General features: G+C 35.5%; 3 protein-coding genes across 3 annotated transcripts in view; 2 read left to right on the top strand and 1 right to left on the bottom strand.

The window, feature by feature from the left end:
- The window catches only part of LOC130069841 (protein shisa-like-2A), a 64,758-nt gene extending 53,326 nt beyond the window's left edge, over nt 1–11,432 (top strand). The window contains exon 4 of the mRNA XM_056233984.1: nt 11,423–11,432. The gene's annotated coding sequence lies outside the window, so the exon portion shown is untranslated. The remainder of the gene's footprint in view (nt 1–11,422) is intronic.
- On the bottom strand, nt 1,399–5,629 carry gpx7 (glutathione peroxidase 7). Its single transcript, XM_056233982.1, has 3 exons — nt 5,415–5,629; nt 2,194–2,455; nt 1,399–1,969 (listed from the first exon to the last, which is right to left on the bottom strand). The coding sequence occupies exons 1-3, from the start codon at nt 5,547–5,549 to the stop codon at nt 1,806–1,808; spliced, it is 561 nt and encodes a 186-aa protein (XP_056089957.1). The 5' UTR covers nt 5,550–5,629; the 3' UTR covers nt 1,399–1,805.
- The window catches only part of tut4 (terminal uridylyl transferase 4), a 46,571-nt gene continuing 32,797 nt past the window's right edge, over nt 6,596–20,369 (top strand). Inside the window, exons 1-10 of the mRNA XM_056233964.1 lie at nt 6,596–6,792; nt 10,951–11,407; nt 12,026–12,168; nt 13,481–13,597; nt 15,020–15,197; nt 16,559–16,647; nt 16,758–16,809; nt 19,274–19,343; nt 19,469–19,595; nt 19,678–19,797. Of these exons, the coding sequence (XP_056089939.1) occupies nt 11,014–11,407; nt 12,026–12,168; nt 13,481–13,597; nt 15,020–15,197; nt 16,559–16,647; nt 16,758–16,809; nt 19,274–19,343; nt 19,469–19,595; nt 19,678–19,797 (1,290 nt within the window). The 5' untranslated portion in view covers nt 6,596–6,792; nt 10,951–11,013. The remainder of the gene's footprint in view (nt 6,793–10,950; nt 11,408–12,025; nt 12,169–13,480; nt 13,598–15,019; nt 15,198–16,558; nt 16,648–16,757; nt 16,810–19,273; nt 19,344–19,468; nt 19,596–19,677; nt 19,798–20,369) is intronic.

Genomic DNA, 20,369 nt, shown 5'->3' with positions numbered 1-20,369 from the left:
AAAAAAATAAAATGGTAAAAAACTGTCGGCATATCATCTGCCATATCAAGATGCAAAAAATAAACCTTGATTTCTCCAAAGGTTTCATCTTGCTTTGAGCAAAAATCAAGCATCAATATTACCATTGCCTTTTGGGAGTTAATCTAATGTAATGCATGAATCATACCTCAAATAATGCAGCTTGTTTGAGAAGTATGGTATTCCTTTTCTAAATGGTCAGACATCGAAGAAATCGCACATATTTCGAAATCGGAGGATTATTAGAGACAGATCAATTACTCCAAAGAGCAATGAAATAAAAGCCAGTATAGCTGGCAACAAATACATTTTTAAAAGGTGATTTACTGTGTTAACTTACTGTGATTGAATTTGACTGGCTTTATAAGCGTTTAGCCATTCAACTTCAAGTCTAAAGAGGGCACATCATACACCAGGACCTTGAGTTTTTCTCTTGTACATTCCATAAAACCTTTAATATTAATTAGTCTTTTTTTATAATATTTTTTATGTGAAATACAAATCTCACCTCGAGGTTTCCAATACACACTTTAGCGCATTTTTACTAATAAAATGTTTGAAACTGGCTGCAAAGTAACCCTGAGCAGAGCACAGAAAACACCATGAATGTGTAAATGGGAATTGTAAAGATGTTCTGTTCTCTAAATCTCTGCACAAAATAATTTAAGGACATGTCTTGTCATAATGTTTTGCTTTTGAATGTACCTTCACGTGTTTAAGTTTGCAGCCTTTTTGGACAAATTATGGAAAATAATATTCTTACGATTCACGAAATTGATGTGTATTAATTTATTCTACATTTTCCTTCACTGATCTGATCAAATGTTTGGAGAGCACAGGCCAAGTCTGACATCATGGTGGTTAATTTTACATGTTCAAGCACACACATTTTCTTTAGAAAATATTAAAATATAATATGTATTATAATTCATTTTGAATTTTTAAAGTGTTTGGCAGGGTAATGGATATGAAAAATTTGATATATTTAGAATAGATAGATCTGCTGACTAAGTATTAAAGTTTGAGCAGCTCATTGGCTACTGATACAGCAGGAACCAATCAGCTGTGCCCTATAGAGAATGATGTGATTGCAAGCAGATTGAGTTAAGGACCAATCAGCCTGCGAGTTTCATGTCAGAACTTTGTATACATTTTTTATAATTTATTTTTATTTTGCACGGGCAAGCACCTCCACTTACATTTTCTTCAGAAAAATATTTTAAATATAATAATTATTTTAGTAACTAGTTTTAATTTTACACGGGCAAGCACCACCACACACATTTTCTTCAAAAAAAGTAGGAAAAACCAATTACTGAAAATTTAGGGTAAAACTTTTAATGGAGCCACCAAACTAAAATATAACAGAGTCAAAGGGTGTTTTTTTTTTATCTTTCAGGAAGATCACATAAGAAAAATATCAAATAAAAATAAATATTTCTACTCCAGAATCAGTTCATCATATTGCTCTATTTTTTGGTGTTGTTCTATTAGACATAACGTGAAGGATGTCATTTAGTGTAAGCATGAAGTGGTTTATTAATAAGACCTGTCTTTTATCACTTTAATTCTCAGTGCTTCTCTTTCCAAACAGATGCAACAAAGTTTCACAACTGAAAGATTCACAACTGGATGAGAGGATATATGTTCGTTTAAAGTGGGTTGCGCTGGTGTAATCTCACACTTCGTACTTTAAATAGGCCTAAATTAGCATTTGTTTCTTCAAAGAATCTGTTTCTGAGGTCTGAGTGTTGACAGTTTTCAGAGCTAAAGAAGATTTAAAGGACTTAAAGCTCTTCTTTCCTCTTGATGATCAGCTTCCGAACCATATCCGCTATCTGTGGGCGGATTTCTTTGACAGAGACATCAGGACCCCACGCATCAACAACTTTGCCATCAGTATCGATGAGGTACTTCCAGAAATTCCAGGTCGGCTCTTTCCTAGACGCCTCTGAAATTAGAAGAGAAAGCGACGGTATTTGAATGAGAGCACAGCATGTCAAATTAATAAGCTGTTACATTGCATGAAAATGATGAACTATGTTTGTGTTATGCCACAAAGGGATGAGGCATTGCACAACAAACACTTCTATGTAATGAAATGACTGATATTTTAAAGTGTGATTTTTAAGTGTCTAAATACTTTTGGATCCCTCTGTAAACTGTTCCACTCACCCACAAGGTATTTGTAAGCGTTATTCGCCCCTATTCCGGCCACAGCGATCTTGCTGAAGATGGGAAAAGAAACCCCGTAGACCCGCCGCACGAAGCTGTCGATCTCTTTATCGCTGCCTGGCTCCTGCTGGCCGAACTGGTTACAGGGAAATGCCAGCACATTGAAATGAAACGGCCCGAAGTCTTTTTGCAGAAGCTGGAGGTCTTTGTAGTGCTCGTCGGTGTAACCACACTCACTGGCCACATTCACTACCAGTGAAACCTACAAACACGCGACAGGGAAATCAAGAACATCAGGAAATATATATGTCTACTGAATTCAGGGTTATAGATAGATAGATAGATAGATAGATAGATAGATAGGATAGACAGATAGATAGACAGATAGATAGACACAGACAGACAGACAGATAGATAGATAGATAGATAACAGACAGACAGATAGATAGATAGATAGATAACAGACAGACAGATAGACACAGACAGACAGATAGATAGATAACAGACAGACAGACAGATAGATATCCACAGACAGACAAATAGATAGATAGATAAACAGACAGACAGACAGATAGATATACACAGACAGACAGATAGATAGATAGATAGATATACACAGACAGACAAATAGATAGATAGACACAGACAGATAGATAGATAAACAGACAGACAGACAGACAGACAGATAGATAGATACAGACAGACAGATAGATAGACACAGACAGACAGATAGATAGATAGATACAGACAGACAGACAGATACATAGATAGATAGATAAACAGAGAGACAGACAGACAGATAGACATATAGATAGACACAGACAGACAGATAGATAGACACAGACAGACAGATAGATAGATAACAGACAGACAGACAGATAGATAGATAGACACAGACAGATAGATAGATAGATAAACAGACAGACAGACAGACAGACAGATAGATAGACACAGACAGACAGACAGACAGATAGATAGACACAGACAGACAGACAAATAGATAGATAGACACAGACAGATAGATAGATAGATAAACAGACAGACAGACAGACAGATAGATAGATAGACACAGACAGACAGATAGATATACACAGACAGACAGACAGACAGACAGACAGACAGACAGATAGATAGATAGATAGATAGATAGATAGATAGATAGATAGATAGATAGATAGATAGATAGATAGATAGATAGATAGATAAACAGACAGACAGATAGATATACACAGACAGACAGATAGATAGATAGACACAGACAGACAGACAAATAGATAGATAGACACAGACAGACAGATAGATAGATAGACAAACAGACAGACAGACAGACAGATAGATAGATAGATAGATAGATAGATAGACAGATAGATAGACACAGACAGATAGCTAGATAGACACAAACAGACAGAAAGACAGATAGATGATAGATAGATAGATATATAGATAGACACAGAGACAGATAGATAGATAGACAGACAGATAGATAGAAAGATAGATAGATAAACAGACATAGATAGAAAGATAGATACTATGAAACATTTACTTTAAAAAAAATTCAATAAGAAACTTCTAAACAATTGAGAAGAAAGTAACACACTGAATTAAATGTGTATTTTTCAGTAGAAAGACTGAAACATAATTTTCTTGTAAAACATATTTTAGTAATATTTGTTTTATTTTCTTTGAAAAAACAATTCTAAAGAGTGGTTGTGTTGTCCATGAATCAGATTAACTGTTTGTGATCATAATCACAAGTGTCTCTGTTAAACTGAAGGTTTTTGAAGCTTGTGACCATGAACACCGATTGTGGTCTAAAGGCCAAATGAAGCCATTAGAGCCAATCAGCAGCAGCGGAGGAGCGCGGGATGAGTTAAGAGCTGCTGTGACGTCAATCTCTGCTTTACCTCTCTCTAAGACCTCCAAGTCTTCTCATGAGAATCAAATGTACATGTGTATATTTGTTTTTTTTTCTATAGATGCAAATTACACATGTATGCTGACCATGAGCCCATAATATCAGCTCTTGATATAGATTGAAAAACACCTCACCTCCATTAAGCCTGCTGTTATTAAAGCACTTCACGTTTTTTATTCATTATTTAGTGTTAAAACTGACCCATTTCCTCTGATGGGCTACCTACAACTACACTAAAAGGATGGCTGATTGCCTGTAAAGAGCTGGTAAATACACATTTATTTACTTATTTTCAAAAACAGTAAGAGTAGTGGTCGTTGTAGGAGGAGGAGGTAGGGTGGTAGTAAAGTGATAGTAGTAAGGTAAACAAATATTTTTGGTTTAACTTAAAAAAAGTACGTTTCTGGCTGCCTTACAATTTTAAGTTCATTAAAATAATACAATGAAGTTGGTTTGCATAACTCAAAATATGTTATCTGAACCACTATCTAAGCTGATAAAAAGTTAAATAAATCATGAAAATATTTTTTTTACAATGTAGCCCAGCTACGAGTTATCATGGTCTTTAATAATGTTCTCAAAACGGTAGCACAAAAATGTTGTTTATACATTATTCATGAAAGCATTGGTATCAGGAGATTTCAAAGATTTACGAATAGATTTTCAAAGTTATTCAACATCGACACCTAGTGACTCAAAATGACTTGTGCAAACTCAGTTCTGTTTAAAACCCACATTATAACCACAATCAGTTATTTTATGCATTATAAATTAGGCTAAAAGCAGTGAAACACAACATGCGTATTTTCTAATGCTATAAATTATAGCATGTAAAATGTTACTCTTAAAATACTTTATGTTTGCAATGTTAAACTATAGGCCAACTGTTTCATTCTGATCAGCAGATCGTTCGAATACATTCAAAATCAATCAATATGATTTCGTTCTGTTTGAATGTACATGCAATATTCATCTAGAGCATTATTTAATGCAATAATGTCTGTTTACTGAAAGTTATTGCGGAATGCAGGAGTAATCAAGAGAGTGAGCTCAGCAGCAGGAGCTGAGATGCATGAAGCTGCCACGTAGACACTGAGAATGAATGAAGAACAACTCCGGTCTGCCGGTTAATAGTTTGTTAGTAAGAAAATACTTGAAGTGAGGAAATTCTACAACAGTATTAAAGCACGCATGCATCCGGAGAAACCCCACACAGTGATGTCACGTTAGTATCGCAGGCTTTTCTTACATGCACGTTAGTTGCATCTCACGTCTGCAGCATCAGAGCTCATTTGTGGAGACTCACCGATCCTCTGTATTTATCCAGAGAAACTAACCTCCCTCTGCTGTTCACCACCTTAAACGTGTAAAAATCTTTCTGTTTGGCCTCAACCACACATGAAACAGTCAGCAAAGTAAGTGCTATTAGAAACATCCCCATGATGCAGTGAGATGAGATTCCTCTGATGTAGAGAAGACAGATAAGTGAACGGGACAGTCCTATACGGAATGAAAATCAACAGACCTAGAGAGGAATGAGCCGAACTTTAATGACGCGCGCGCCCCGAACAACCAATCACAAGCTTCCTCATTACTTCATAAATGTTTTCACATAGGCCTACTGCATGATAATTAAGACAGCAAATAAGGTATAACATTCACCAGGCTAAAAACACATTCTTGGCTTTTGACAAATATCTTTTTAAGATCTTATATTCAACAGGTATGGCTGAATCTTAATATGCATAAAAACCATATTTGTAAAACAGATCAATTAAAATGCTAAATAATAATAACAAATATTATATACAGAAGTAATTTTGTAAGCTAAATAAATAGCTACAAATAGTTAAATAGCACTATATAGATATGAAATAAGTTGGATTTTTTTTAAATAGCCTATTAAATGTTACTTGAGAAACACATTGAAGGCCCATGTGCTTTCATAAAATAAAATAATTTGTAAAAATGTATAAGTAGGCTATTGATTCAACAAACCCTAGTTAGCCAGCCTGTAGTAGCCTATAGGCTTAATAAAGTTTTTAATAGAGTTTTCTTAATAGAGTTTTTTCTTTCTCTTTTTATTGAATGCCAGTCACATACAAATACAAAACATGACAATAATTATGCAAGACTAATAATTTTAAATAATGATACATTACAGCAAATAGGAAAATAAAATATAGTGTAATGAAAATTAATAATAAAAAATGTAAAAAAGAAAAATAACATAAAAAAAAGGAACAGGTATGAGATCATCATATAAATAGAATACAAGCTTCATATAAATACCTAGTACGTTTTGCTTTACTGGTTTTCAACCCAAGTAGTAACTCAATATAATTTTTCATTTCTATCTGAAATAAAAAAAAGTTGGGTTTTAGAGTTTTGTTGTTTGGGCCTCAGAGCGCCGCCTGTAGGCGTCACGACGACGATATGGCGCGTCGAAGCGTCGCGTCGGTCTCCAGTCTCCGCCTGCCGCACTGACGCGGCCCACAATGCAGCGCGCGAGCAGAGTTAACATGGCGCGTGCGCTCACCGTCTCGAGCAGGGCCGAAAACAACAACAACAACAACATCATCAGCGCCGGGATACATGGCGTTTAACGCGACGCCAAACCGTCCCCGCTCCTTATGATCGTTCTCAGCATGTACTGCTGATCTACCGCACATTTGTGAATCTAGGTAAGACAGAAAAGTAAATGCACAAGTGAGGAAGAGGTGCGCGAGGCGTTTGTAGCGCAGCGCGCGAGCTAAGTCTAAATACATTGACAAAAGTTTAGGGAATCACTATGAAATTAGACTTTTTGTGAATGATACACAGTTCTAAGTGTGTATTACTTGCATGTAAATGTGTTCTACGTGTAAGTATGCAGGTAATGGCGCAGTGCTAGTGTTTGATCATTACATGCAGTGTTTTTACAGTGGGAATAGGAAATTTCAGAACCGAGCAATAACGTATAGGATACAATATCAGGGCAGGTACATGTATATGGTCTCATAATTAATTTTTGGACTCTAATGTATGACTGTAGTTTTTTGTACGACTGTAGTTTTGTGCTTGTTCAGGCCTTACGTTACAGGTCGTTAAACTTGTGAAAGATTGAATAATTGTGCACATGATACAAACTACAACGTCTAATTCTTTAAATAATTTAAAAAAATGATCGCTATAATATGTATTATATATTTAGCTTCAGACGTTATAATAAATATTCTAGATATATTTGCTTATATGTATGTTTGAAACCATAAGACTTTAAAAAAGAAAATTGCTTGGTAATGATGATGTCATTTCTTCCTGGCTGTAATGCTGACCTAAAGCATACTAACATATTACTCATATTATGTCTGCAGTGTATAGTATATGTACTGTATGCATTTTTGACCCACTAAAATATACAATACCAAGCACAATGCACTGCCCTTTACCTTACATCCCTAGTATGATGAACTGAAAGTAGCCTAATATCAGCTGTGAATATTGTCTTTCTTGCTTGATTATTTAACGGCAAGAGCTTGGGTTTCGATTCCCAGGAAATGCATGAACTGATAAAATGCTTGAATGCATTTTAAGTCACTTTGGATTAAAGCATGCCTAAATGTATATTACTGTGTGCTGTAATTAGTAGATAATTGTTCTGTTGTGACATGTTCTAACTAGTAGCATACTAACTAAACATACTGCTCTTTCTGAAATATTGAGTATGTTGTGCTCAGTGTAAGAGAAATGTTGAATATAAAGCATGCATATGATTGCATTTCATGTCTGTATTCTTATATTCATATCATATCTGTAATGCATTCATGTTGTATTAAATGTGTTGAGCGGGACAGGAGGTTTGAAGATGGGTCAATGACAAATAAAGCTTCAAAAATATATATTTAAAAAAAATATATCTTTTCAAAATTGATTTAATGCATATTTTTGAGTCATGAACAGTGTTTTAACAAGTTTAAATTAGTAAACAATATTTAACAAAGTGTTTAAATTCATTTTTTGACTTTTTTTGTCAGGTGGTACAACCAAATATTTGTGTGTATATATATATATATATATATATATATATATATATATGAAATTATAGCAAAGTAACCCTTAGAGTGTCTACAGTGCCTAACACATTATTTGTTGTGTATTTTATTGCATTCTAGTGGCCAGGTATTTTAGTATGTTTAGCATCAGATTTAACTTTTAAAGACAGAAAAAAAATATCAATATATAAATATCAATATATTTAAAGAATTAATATATACCAGTAAACGCATTAAATACAATAACCAATCACAATCTAGTTTTCAGCCATTTGTTCACTTTGACCTATTATGTGTTGGTTTAAATCAAGAATTTACATGGTTGCACCACCTGATGTATATCTGTTGTGCCACCTGACAACATTAATAATGACAAGGATTATGCTGAATAGAATACTGGACCAATTACATATAAAATTTAAAATGCAAATAAACATGTTTTAGTTACAGTCTCTATTGAAGTAGAAAATGGATCAAAAACAGATTATATCACATTCGGAACGAAGGAACTGGAATAGGCTACAGTTACTAACATTTAAATTAATCATTTGATACAATGTAGCGATGCAAAATATATTGGCCACCATATCGGTATCGGTAATGGCCGATATATGATAATTTACAATGTGACCATTATCGGCCTGATAAGAAAATGTGTCCGATATATTAAAGCAATAAATAGGCTAATGGATTATTTCCTTAAGCTGAGACGCTTCAAATGCGCACTGTTCGACATGATGGTTTTGACGTGCTTAAAATGTATTTTGAATCACTTCAAAAAAGGAAAATACAGTAAAGTGTAACATGTGCAGTACAAGCGCAATGAGAACATTATAATTCTGTGCTTGGGACATGGCTTTTAATGGCTTTTTTTTTTTTTTGTAATCAGGCTCTCAATTTATATTAAAAAAATGGATTTACATTTATCGGCCAAAATATCGGTTATCGTATCGGCCAAATTTTTCATATCGGTGCATCACTAGTACAATCCATTTATTGTGCACTTAAACATATTTTAAATTGGACTTATATTTAAAAAAATAATGCCTGCATATTACATCTGTAATTACACTGTTGACCCTTCCTTTACCCCTTAACCCAACCTTAAACCTACTCATACCACCAAACGTGTCATAACCTACCCGTATCCCAACTCAATAGTAGCACAAGTGCTTTGCAAAACAACATGAATAAGTTCATCGTACCTAACAATTTATTTTATACGAGTACATTGTAGTTAAACACACCTAATATAAAGTGTGACTGATTTTCCTTTACTTGATATGATAGTGGCAGTGGCATCTAAAATTATTTAAAACATTATGAAAATAATTGAAAGTTTAAAACATCTTTAACTTATTTTTTTAGAGCAATAAAACAATAATTAAAAAGATAGAATATGCTTAAATGTATTATTTATTAAGCCTAAATAATGTTTTAAAAAAATCATATAGGGACATTCATTGCAGTTGCACCACCTGACCTTTGCAATTAATTTGACATTGATCATCTTCTACGTATTAGCTTTTGCCTATGCTATCAAGTTCATACTTTGAATATTTTAAATACGACAAATAAGTTTGATAAAATAGCATTTTCCTAGTTTTACATTGGTTGTACCACCTGACATGGAAAGTGTACCAACCTACCCATACTTGAAAGTAGTTATTTTTTACCAGTATTTGAGAGAGATCTACAAACCCTTTTCCACAAGGATCAGAATCCAAGGTGACTCTGGATGATGCATTATCATATTTATTTACTGTTATTACCTTGTCAATTCATAATAAAAGAGCCATGTTGTGCCACCCTGACATTTGAGAATAAACTATTTGCCGGAGAAAAGTTTTTCAATGATCTTAACAGCTTTAAAACTACTGATATTTATAAAATTTGTTTATGTGAAAGGTTTCAAACATAAAATTGCCATAGTATTTTATTTTGAATGTCTTTTTTATTAAAACACAATTTTAAATAGTTTTCTTTGAGTGGATGTTGTGCCACCTTTATTTTGTGTTTGGGGTTTAAGATACCAAAACGCAAAATAATGTATTGTTTGAATGCACTGAAAATAAGAAACTAAATAGGTTTTATAGAATAAATTGATATCACATAAAAAAATAATGCACTTGTACACCAAAATATGCACGTCATGTCATTGACCCAGCTGGAGATTTATTCTTTGCATTTGAAGGTCTTGAATTGGCGACAGGATATTGAGACCAAGAATGTTCTTGACAAAGTGACATGTTTTGGGAAATGATGGTGAGGACTAGTTTTCTAGCCTCAAGCTGATGCTTTTCAAAGCTGATTGATAAGAAATATTAATTTTAATGGTTGAATTTTCAGTGTATATGGAATACATGTCCTTCTATAAACATAATGTGTTCGACAATGCAATGTTCTCAACTTGACTTTGCATTTCGAGTGTGATGAGTTAACCTGAAATAATATCAGCTGCAATGCTTTATACTTTTTTCCCCCCACTTTGGCAGTAATATCAAATAATTAGACATTTTTGTGAATTAAAGATGCAAAATAGTTTTTTATTTCCTAGATCATGACTTAATCATGAGTCGTTGAGTTGAACCTGCAAAGTATAGCAATAAACTATTTGAAACATTTAAATTGATCATGGAATAATGTCTATTGGTTCACTTACTAGTTTAAAAAAATAGTGGGTTAGTCCTAAGTCCTAAGCTAGTATTCCCTGCCCAGTGTCGTCAAAGTCTCCCTGATTTCTCAAACTTTCCATGCACAAACATTTATGGATACCCACAATCTGATTATATCATGATTCCATTCCAGAAACCTTCAACCCAGAGCCCTTTGGGCTTTTGTTCAGTCTCGTCCGGAGAGAAGTGGAGTGGCATGGAGGACCCCAAAAGCCCCGTGAAGGTGTTCAAACCTTCCCGCTCGAGCGGGGGCAAGGCGTCGTCCTCCAAACCCCAGAGGGAGAGCGTGAGAGTCCCCAGCCGATGCAAGGACGGCGTCCCCAGGGTGAAAGAGGAGATCCAGGGTGGCCACACCGGCAGCCCTCAGGAGCAGGGCAAGGGCAAAGCCCGCAGGCTGACGGGCAGAACTAATTCTGGCGAGAGGGGGAGAGGGAAGCCCCTGCCCAGTGAAGCCCGTCAGCAGACACAGGAGAAGAAAACGCCGGTCCGAAACAGTGGACCGGTCAAGGATGGGGGAGCAACACTGCTGACCAGCACAGCACAGGACAGCTCAACACACAACACCATCGCAGCTAAAGAGAAGATACCTGGTGAGAAAATACACACCAATCATCATCAAATTAATTTTAGATTATTTAGGTTTTTTATTGCTGATATCTATACTGGAGTGACCCTACACACACTACTGTTTAAAAGTTTGGGGATGGTAAGGTTTTTTTATGTTTTTGATGCTCACAGAGGCTGCATTTATTTGATCAGAAATATTGTGAAATATTTTTACAAATTGAAAATATCTCTTTTCTCTTTAAAATATTCTAAAATGTAATTAATTCCTGTGATCAAAGATGATTTTTTTTTTAGCAGCCATTACTTCAGTCACTTTAATTCACTCTTGCTGAATATGTATCAATTTATATATGACAAAAGACCCCAAATGACCCCAAACTTTTGAACTCTAGTAAATATTATAAATGTTTCAATTTAATAGTGGCAAATAAGATGTACATGAAATTGCTGAAATTAAATAAGCATTTATTTCCCCCCCCAAAAATAAAAGATAATTAAAACCGGTCAGTGTTTATTATCTGACGAAGCTGTAAACGTGTTCTCTGTACTAGTATTGGTGTATTTACTGTGTTGTTTTTTTTCTGTGGCAGTAAAGTTTTATGTTTGGGTTTGTTTTTGCTGTCTGTTCCTTTAAATGTCAGGTGTGGAGATCTCAGATCGCAGACTGAGGGTCGAGGTCGCAGCAGAGGTCGTGGAGGTGGGACACCTGACCTCTGACCAACAGCTGGGACTCAGACAGGCGGAGGAGAGGCTGCAGAGAGACTACATACACCGGCTGCTCAAGGTAACACGCATTCCTGCGTGAAAAATATTTTTTTTCATAATTAATTACTAAATAGAAATATAAAAATTAAAAAAAAAATATACTAAAATAAAAATGCCAAAATGGACCTGTAAAATTACAATACTAATATTTACAGCTGCATTGAACTGTTATATTGATGGAAAACCGCAGGCAGCCCTTAAAGGAATAGTTCACCTCAAAATGAAAATTTCCTTATAATTTACTCACGCCAATGCCATCCAAGATGATCATGTCTTTCTTTCTTCAGTGGGAAAGAAATTCAGTTTTTTGAGGAAAACATTTCAGGATTTTTCTCCACACAATGGACTTCAAGCGCCACCAACATGTTGAAGTCCAAATCAATGCAGTTTCAAAGGGCGATGAAGAGCTTCACACGGCTCTGCACGATCCCAGCTGAGGAACAGGGTCTGATCTAGCCAAACCATTGGCCATTTAAAAAGAAAAAAAAAACATTTATATACTTTTTAACCACAATATGTTTGTCTTTTGCTGGTCATCACGTTGGAAATGGCAAGATTATTTTTTTTTAAATAATAAATTAAAACAAAGATGTCAGACGATTTTGAAGTTGGAGGAGAAAACGGGAGAAAATGAGATGGAATTTTTCCAGACCCTGTTCCTCAGCTGGGATCGTGCAGAGCCGTGTGAAGCTCTTCATCGCCCTTTGAAACTGCATTGATTTGGACTTCAACATGTTGGTTGCGCTTGCAACTAATATCTTTTTTATCTGATTTCTCAAATAGTTTGTTTCTGAATATAAAAATGTAGACACAATGTAACGTACTTGCTCTGACACTAGTTTTGGATGAAGAGATGTGCTTGTTGTTGACATTTGTTATTGATGTACAAGGAGGATGTGGTCGTTGGTCGGTGTGGTATTTGTCCCGCCCCTCCTCCACTGTGATTGGACGGCTGGGTCAAAAGTGACATTGATGAGCGCTGAGTTTTACCCAAAGTTATATGCTAGCCCTCTGGAAAAAAATTCTTTGGTGGACACAGGGGCCTGATAGTTTTAGTTAAGGGTAATAACCCTGGTTTATATTTGCTTTACCTAGTTTAATTTGACTTGAGCTGTAACTTCGAGTATCAATGTGAATAAGAGCGTTTGCATTCACACTCACCGACTGATTTTACTGTTGAATGATGGTCAAAAGCAGGTCGTTAATTGAATCTGAAACAACCTGATTAAGTCGGGTAGTCGTTAAGAGCCTGTTGATTTCTCCCTTTTGCACGTCAGATGTGTGAATTGATGTCGCGTGATTGGTTTCTCTGTCGTTGTGTATTCCCACAGCCATCTCCGGAGTACCCGAATTTCCATTATCTATGCAAACTGTGTTCAGTCCACGTGGAGAACATCCAGGGTGCTCACAAGCACATTAAAGAGAAACGTCACAAGAAGAACATGCAGGTGAGAGGATGCAGCTTTTTTCTGTGGTCTGTATAATCCACAGTGGCTCTGTGCTAAGCTTAGCAAGGGTTTTACTGGGCTATTTTCCGTTAGACTGTTAGCAAACATGTAAAAGAATGCTGTGTGTCACTGAAAACCCACTAACAGAGAAGATGCATCTCTGAATTAATCACCGTCAAAGCATCAGCAACAAAGATATTATATTGGATATTTTATAGTGCTGTCAAACGATTAAAATATTTAATCGCGATTAATCGCATTAATGTCATAATTAACTCGCGATTAATCGCATTTAATCGCACATTTGTATCTATTCTAAATGTCTCTTGATTTCTTTTTGTCCCATTATTTTTTTCTCATTTTAATGCTCTTATCAACATGGAAAAGTGGATCGGCTTGCTTTGTGCAAATGTTTTTTATTGAAAACAATATTGGCATATACTGTTCAATTTCACACTAAAACATTATCACTTGGAGCAAATAATCTCTCACACAATATAACACTGTCCATCAATAAAAGGGTGAAATAAATACTGACGAGGTCCTGATATTGACGAGGGGGCGGAGTCTTCGCATCAGCTGTGTGTGTGTGTGTGTGTGTGTGTGTGTGTGTGTGTGTGTGTGCTGGCCATCATCAAGTGGTATTCAGACTGGACGTGCTGCGATGATGATAGCTCAGTTCACAACGACAAAACACACATATCACTTTGGTCTTGTCAATGGAACCATTTGGCAACTTTTTAAAAGTAAACTTTACATTCAGAATCTTATTGGCATCCATTTCGGCGTCTCACGCTCGTCATCCACTCAAAACTGGACGTTTTGAACGTTCCTATAACATTCAGAAATAACGTTTTTATAACTTAATGGGAACGTTATGAAAACATTCTTATAACCTAAAATTGTTAGCTGGGGAAGAGGAGAGATTCGCGATTGCACTGAACACGTTTTAAGTGCAGGCATATTCTCTGAGTGAGCCCAGAGAAAATTCTTACAAGAGCAGCGTGTATCTGAGAGCGCGCGCGACTCGAGCAGAGAGATTCGCGCTCGCGCATCCGGCTCGCAAGCCCAAACAAGTGTGTGCGGCGTGCCTGTTGTTTTGTTTCCGGTCTAGCTAGATCCGCTTGCGCTTTCAAAACGTCCTCGCGCGCCGCAAGCCATTGAAATGAATGGGTTTCATAGCGCAGCGCCGCGCAGCGCCGCGCATGCCGTCCTGTTGCAAAAGCATGTGAAAAAAAACTACAAAGTTTGCTAGGCCAAAAAGACCGTTAATCGCACGATAAAAAAATTAACGCCGTTAAAATGGGTTTGCGTTAACGCCGTTAATAACGCGTTTAACTGACAGCCCTAATATTTTATATCAACTTTGACTCATTCTGATTTTTTTTTTTTTTCATCTTCTTGTTTATGTGTGTTTTGCAGGAAAAGCAGGAGGAGAATGAGTTGCGAGCGCTTCCTCTTCCCTCTCCGGCCCAGTTGAGGGCGCTAGACTGCGCCGTCCTGGAGGCGGCAGAGGTGCACGGCATCTCAGAGGAAGACTTTGCGTTGAGGCAAACCGTGGTTCTCCGGATGGAGGGTATTATACGTAAACAACTCAGAGGTACACGCTTTCCCTGCCGAACTTAAGACATGCTTTACATCTATTCTGTTCATTATTCCATTAGTGGACTTACGAAGTATGCGAGAAACTGGCCCGCTTTGTGGTACCTGCATTCATGGATAGGGGATGAATTGAAAGTTTGGTTCCAATTTAATTTAAGCATTTCAAAACTTTGGGGTCAGTAACTTTTTATTTTTTAATGTTTTTTTATAGGGCTGTCAAACGATTAATCACGATTAATCGGATCCAAAATAAAAGTTTGTGTTTACATAATATATGTGTGTGTACTGTGTATAATTATTTTGTATATAAATGCACACATGTATATATTTAAGAAAAATATGTTATTTATATATAAAATGTTTATATTTATATAAAATATACATTATATATAGGCTACATTCAGTCTATATACAGTATATACTAGGCCTGTAGCGTCAACAAAACCGAAAAATCATTTCGGATGTTTTTTATGAGCACTGAAAACATTAAAATGAGCACCACATCCAAGTGTGATAGGGCTCATTTGAGTAGCCTACCAAACATTTTACAGTGTAGATACTCTGTAAGAACCAGATCAAAATTGTTGTGCATTGAATGTGCACTCCTGCAATTTCCATGTTACAAAAAAGAATCGTTCAATTAGTCGTTAGATTAGTCGACTAATCGATAAAATAATCGACAGACTAATCGTTTAATTAATAATCGTTTACCCCAGCCCTAGTATATACATGCAAATATTTCTTAAATACACATGCATGTGTGGGTATTTATGTATTAAAAATAATTATACACAGTACACACACATATATTATGTAAACACAAACTATTATTTTGGATGCGATTAATCGCGATTAATCGTTTGACAGCCCTAGTTTTTTACGAAATTAATACTTTTATTTAGCAAGAATGCATTAATTTGATCAAAAGTGACAGTAAAATCTTTGATTTTATTTAACTATTTTCAACATTGATATTAATCAAATGTTTCTTAAGCATCAAATGATCATATTAGAATGATTTCTGAAGGACCATGTGACACTGAAGACTGGAGTAATGATGCTGAAAATTCAGCTTTGATCACAGGAATAAATTACATTTGAAAATATATTTAAATAGAAAACATATATTTTAAATTGCAAAACTATTTCAAAATATTACTGCTTTTACTGTTAAATGCATTTTTGGTGAGCAGAAGAAACTTTTTTCAAAAACATTTAAAACTCCTACTGACCCCAAACTTTTGAACCGTAGTGTACTTCGTATAATAGCTTGCAGTAAAAAGTAAAAATGGTCAAGAAAGTGTATTTCTCAGTATGGTGAAGGTTAAAATGACTTCTCCTGTCCTTTGTTCTTCACAGCTTGCTCTCTCCGTCTTTACGGCTCCTGTTTCACCCGCTTCGCCTTCAAAACAAGTGATGTCAACATCGACATCTCTTACCCCTCCACTGTGAGTCTGAACATACGAGCATGGGCTGCTTTTGTGGATATGTGACGATACATTTTACTGTGTTCATTAAGGTTTTACTGTGTGTTTATTAACACACTTGTGTTGTGTAGATGACCCAGCCTGATGTGCTGATCCAGGTGCTGGAAATCATAAAGAACAGTGGTGAGTTTCCCATTCATTCAACTACAAACCATTATAAACTTACACTGTTTAAATAGACTGGTGAATAAGCATGTTGTTCCCTGAAAAAAAAAAGCTCTTTGTATATGTGTGTAAAAAAAAAATATATATATATAATATAATTTATTATATAAATAATATTATTTAAAAAAAAAAGAGAGTAGTCAAAACACGTTTTAAAATTCATTACATATATGCCAATTAATTAATCAAATTAATTCCATATGTTAATAGGGTCTCATGTAGTCCTAAGTCAAAGAAAAGTGAATATAAAGGGAATTTTCTATTATATAACAATATATTTTTTAAAGGTTTTATAAACTGGTACTGTAGATTTCTGAATATGAATATATAAACATATGAATATGTGTAGTACATTATATATAGTGTTTTAATCAAATGTTTGTCCAACATTTTTTATATTTATTTGTGTATATATATATATATATATATATATACATATTTATATAATAGTAGTGACGAGTTTGTCCAACTCTTTGAACACAGAAAATATATAAATGTAAAGTTTTATTTGCTTATATTTTTTATGTTTACAAAACTTATTTCAGAAGTCTAACCCTTTAGATCAGACGGTTTTATATATATATTTTTTATTGTGACATTATTCATATTGCGATCATACAATTAACATGTCAGAGTAGACACAATATATTTCTTTTCCCCCCCTTTTTTCCCCTTCTTTCCCTTCCCCTCCTTTACACCCCAGTGAATTAAAAATAAATAAATAAATAATTAACAGAAGGAAATGTATAGGTATACATTCACACATACGTACCCACGCACATATACACATATACATATACATATACATATACATACTAGTGTTGCACGGTGCACCGATACTTCAAAAGTATCGCGATACTCGGAAATTAAAAACTTCACGATACCTAAATTTATTAGTATCGATACTTCTAAGAATGACCGCGTTCCAGATTTGTAAGAGAGTATTGCATGTTGGTGTGTGCAACGCACGCTTCCAGTGCCTCCCTATGGACGTCTGTGTTTTTCTCCTCATGCGCGTGTGACAGGGCGCGTGAACTGAACGAGCAGAGAGAGAGAGAGAGAGCGAGCGAGCCCCGGTCGCGCGTGCGCACTCTCTCTCTCTCTGCGGAGCCAGGCGAAAGTATAAACAAGGCTTCACCGTCTCAAAACTAAGCGCTGTCTTGCTCTCTCTCTCTCCCTCGCACATATTAATCAAAATAATTCGACACGATGGTAAGGTCGGGAGACTAAAGTTTAATGTGGAGCATTCGGAGTTTTTTTTTTTTTTTTCTGAATTACCGCTGGGTGTAAATTGTGGTAAAATACGTTGCCTTATCTTCTCTGAATCGTTCCGCACATTCAGCTGACATAAACCACACTTTAAATAAACGAAAAAAACTATCCAGTCATGAAATGTTTTCTGTGATGACAGTGGGATGTAACCGCCTGGATAATCACACAACGCGCACACGTCCGATAATGACACGTCCAATTCGCGAACTAATGACTCATTTGAACCGATTCGTTTTAATGAATGGTTAAAACAACTGATCTGTCTGAATCGGTGTATAACTAATCGTTAACACTTTGTAATAAGGTTTCATTTATTACATAAATTACATAAAACAAATAAAAACACTTGTTTTTTCCCCCCGAAAAAGCATATGACTACTTTTTTCCACACAATGCTATCATGAATCGATAAGAGAATCGTTAAAGAATCGGATCGATAAGCAGAATCGTCAGTGGCATTGATATTGATAAAATCTTATGTTTCTTATGATAACTGAGATAATGCTGCTAAATTAATTTATTTTTTTACCTTGAATGTCATTGCTCTAATTTATTTTTTATATTTTTCATATTTCATATTTTGTTCAAATGGTTATTATAGCCTATCTGCTGTTCAAATGTTCATTTATTAGTGTGTTATGATTGGAAAGTTGTCCCAGTTTTAAAATAAAGCACAGCAATGATATTTGAGAGTGTTTCTCCCTTTTCAGGAAAAGTATCGAAAAAGTATCGAAATCGCAATTCTTGACTTAGTATCGGTATCGAAACAATAATTTTGGTATCGTGACAACACTAATACATACATACATACTAGTAATCATATTTACACCGATATATTTATACATATACATGCATACTACACCCGCGTACATACATACATCTCCATCCATATACATGTTTACATACAGACATGCAAATTTCCATATAACTGCATCATATATCCATATAACTACATCATATTAGATCAGACGGTTTTAAAGATTTTATGAGACTCAAATTCAGTAAAGTGTGTCCAGACGTTTGACAGATCCTATAATCATAAATGTGCCTCACTTGACTATTGACCAGCTCTAACAGCTGAGAGTTCATGTTTGCACCAGACTTGAGTTTCAAGAGCCCAGATTAACTCGTGTTTCGCTTTTGTTTCCAGTGGCGTTTGCCGAGGTGGAGTCTGATTTTCATGCCAAAGTCCCTGTTGTCTTCTGCAGAGATGTGGCGAGGTCAGTTTTATGTGGGCAATAAAACCGAGATGCCATAAATAGTTGCTGCACACAAAGAATAAACAGTTTGAAGACATTAATCATAATAAATCGTAGCTGATGCGAGTTGTTTGTTGTCTCTGCAGTGGGTTAATGTGCAAAGTGAGCGCAGGAAATGATGTCGCGTGCCTCACCACCAATCACCTTGCAGCTCTGGCCAGACTGGAGCCGAGGCTCGTGCCTCTGGTGTTGGCCTTCCGATACTGGGCCAACGTATGACTCACGCTCACACCTCCCCGAGATTACTGCAGCCGTTTCTCACCAAGGTCTAACAAGATTGTGTGTTTTCTTGTAGCTGTGCCACATCGACTGTCAGGCGGAGGGAGGAATCCCATCCTACTCGCTGTCTCTCATGGTCATATTCTTCCTGCAACAGAGAGCGAAGCCCGTCCTGCCCGTTTATCTAGGACATTGGGTGAGAGCTGATGTTTTAGGAAACCTAGAACAAAATTAATAATAACAGACAGCCCTTATAAATAGTCTGTTATTGTTGCGTGTATGAGTTGGACATACTTTTGACTAGTTCTGTAATTAAAAAAAAGAATCATACCTTTCACATATAATATATAAAACTGAAATGTAAATATTATTATTAAATACTCTGTATTTGTGTGTGTGTGTGTTAGGGCTGTCAAGTGATTAACATTTTTAAATCTCATTAATTACACGATGTGCCGATTAATTAACCAAATGAATTCCACATAAAATGTCTGCTGAGAAATTACCCCCAAAAGATCATTTAAAGCCAGTATTGTGTTTGATGAGAAATGCATTAAATTGACATTACAAAAAGTAGTGTTACTTTTGATTCAGATTAGAATTTATTACACATAAACTTTTAAGGCTACAATGTGGCTATAGCATTTAATTTTTTTCAGAAGCAGCATCTGAAGTGGCATTTAGGCATGTTTATACAGACTGTTTATTGTAGCTCACAGGTGGCATGAATATGAATGAAAAATGAAATGATACTCTAAATATCAAACT

Source organism: Rhinichthys klamathensis, unplaced genomic scaffold (genome assembly GCF_029890125.1).
Source record: "Rhinichthys klamathensis goyatoka isolate OS25496 unplaced genomic scaffold, OSU_Roscu_1.1 h1tg000386l_1, whole genome shotgun sequence".
NCBI lineage: Eukaryota > Metazoa > Chordata > Actinopteri > Cypriniformes > Leuciscidae > Rhinichthys > Rhinichthys klamathensis.
Note: the sequence above shows the minus strand (reverse complement) of the source record. Positions and strands in the feature narration are given on the sequence as shown.

Excerpts from the sequence above, each read along its gene's own strand:
- gpx7 (XM_056233982.1), bottom strand. The coding sequence starts at position 5,549 with ATGGGGATGTTTCTAATAGCACTTACTTTGCTGACTGTTTCATGTGTG. Across the intron at positions 2,456-5,414 it reads TGGATAAATACAGAGGATCG|GTTTCACTGGTAGTGAATGT; the intron begins GTGAGTCTCCAC and ends GCGTGTTTGTAG. Across the intron at positions 1,970-2,193 it reads CGCTTACAAATACCTTGTGG|AGGCGTCTAGGAAAGAGCCG; the intron begins GTGAGTGGAACA and ends TTCTAATTTCAG.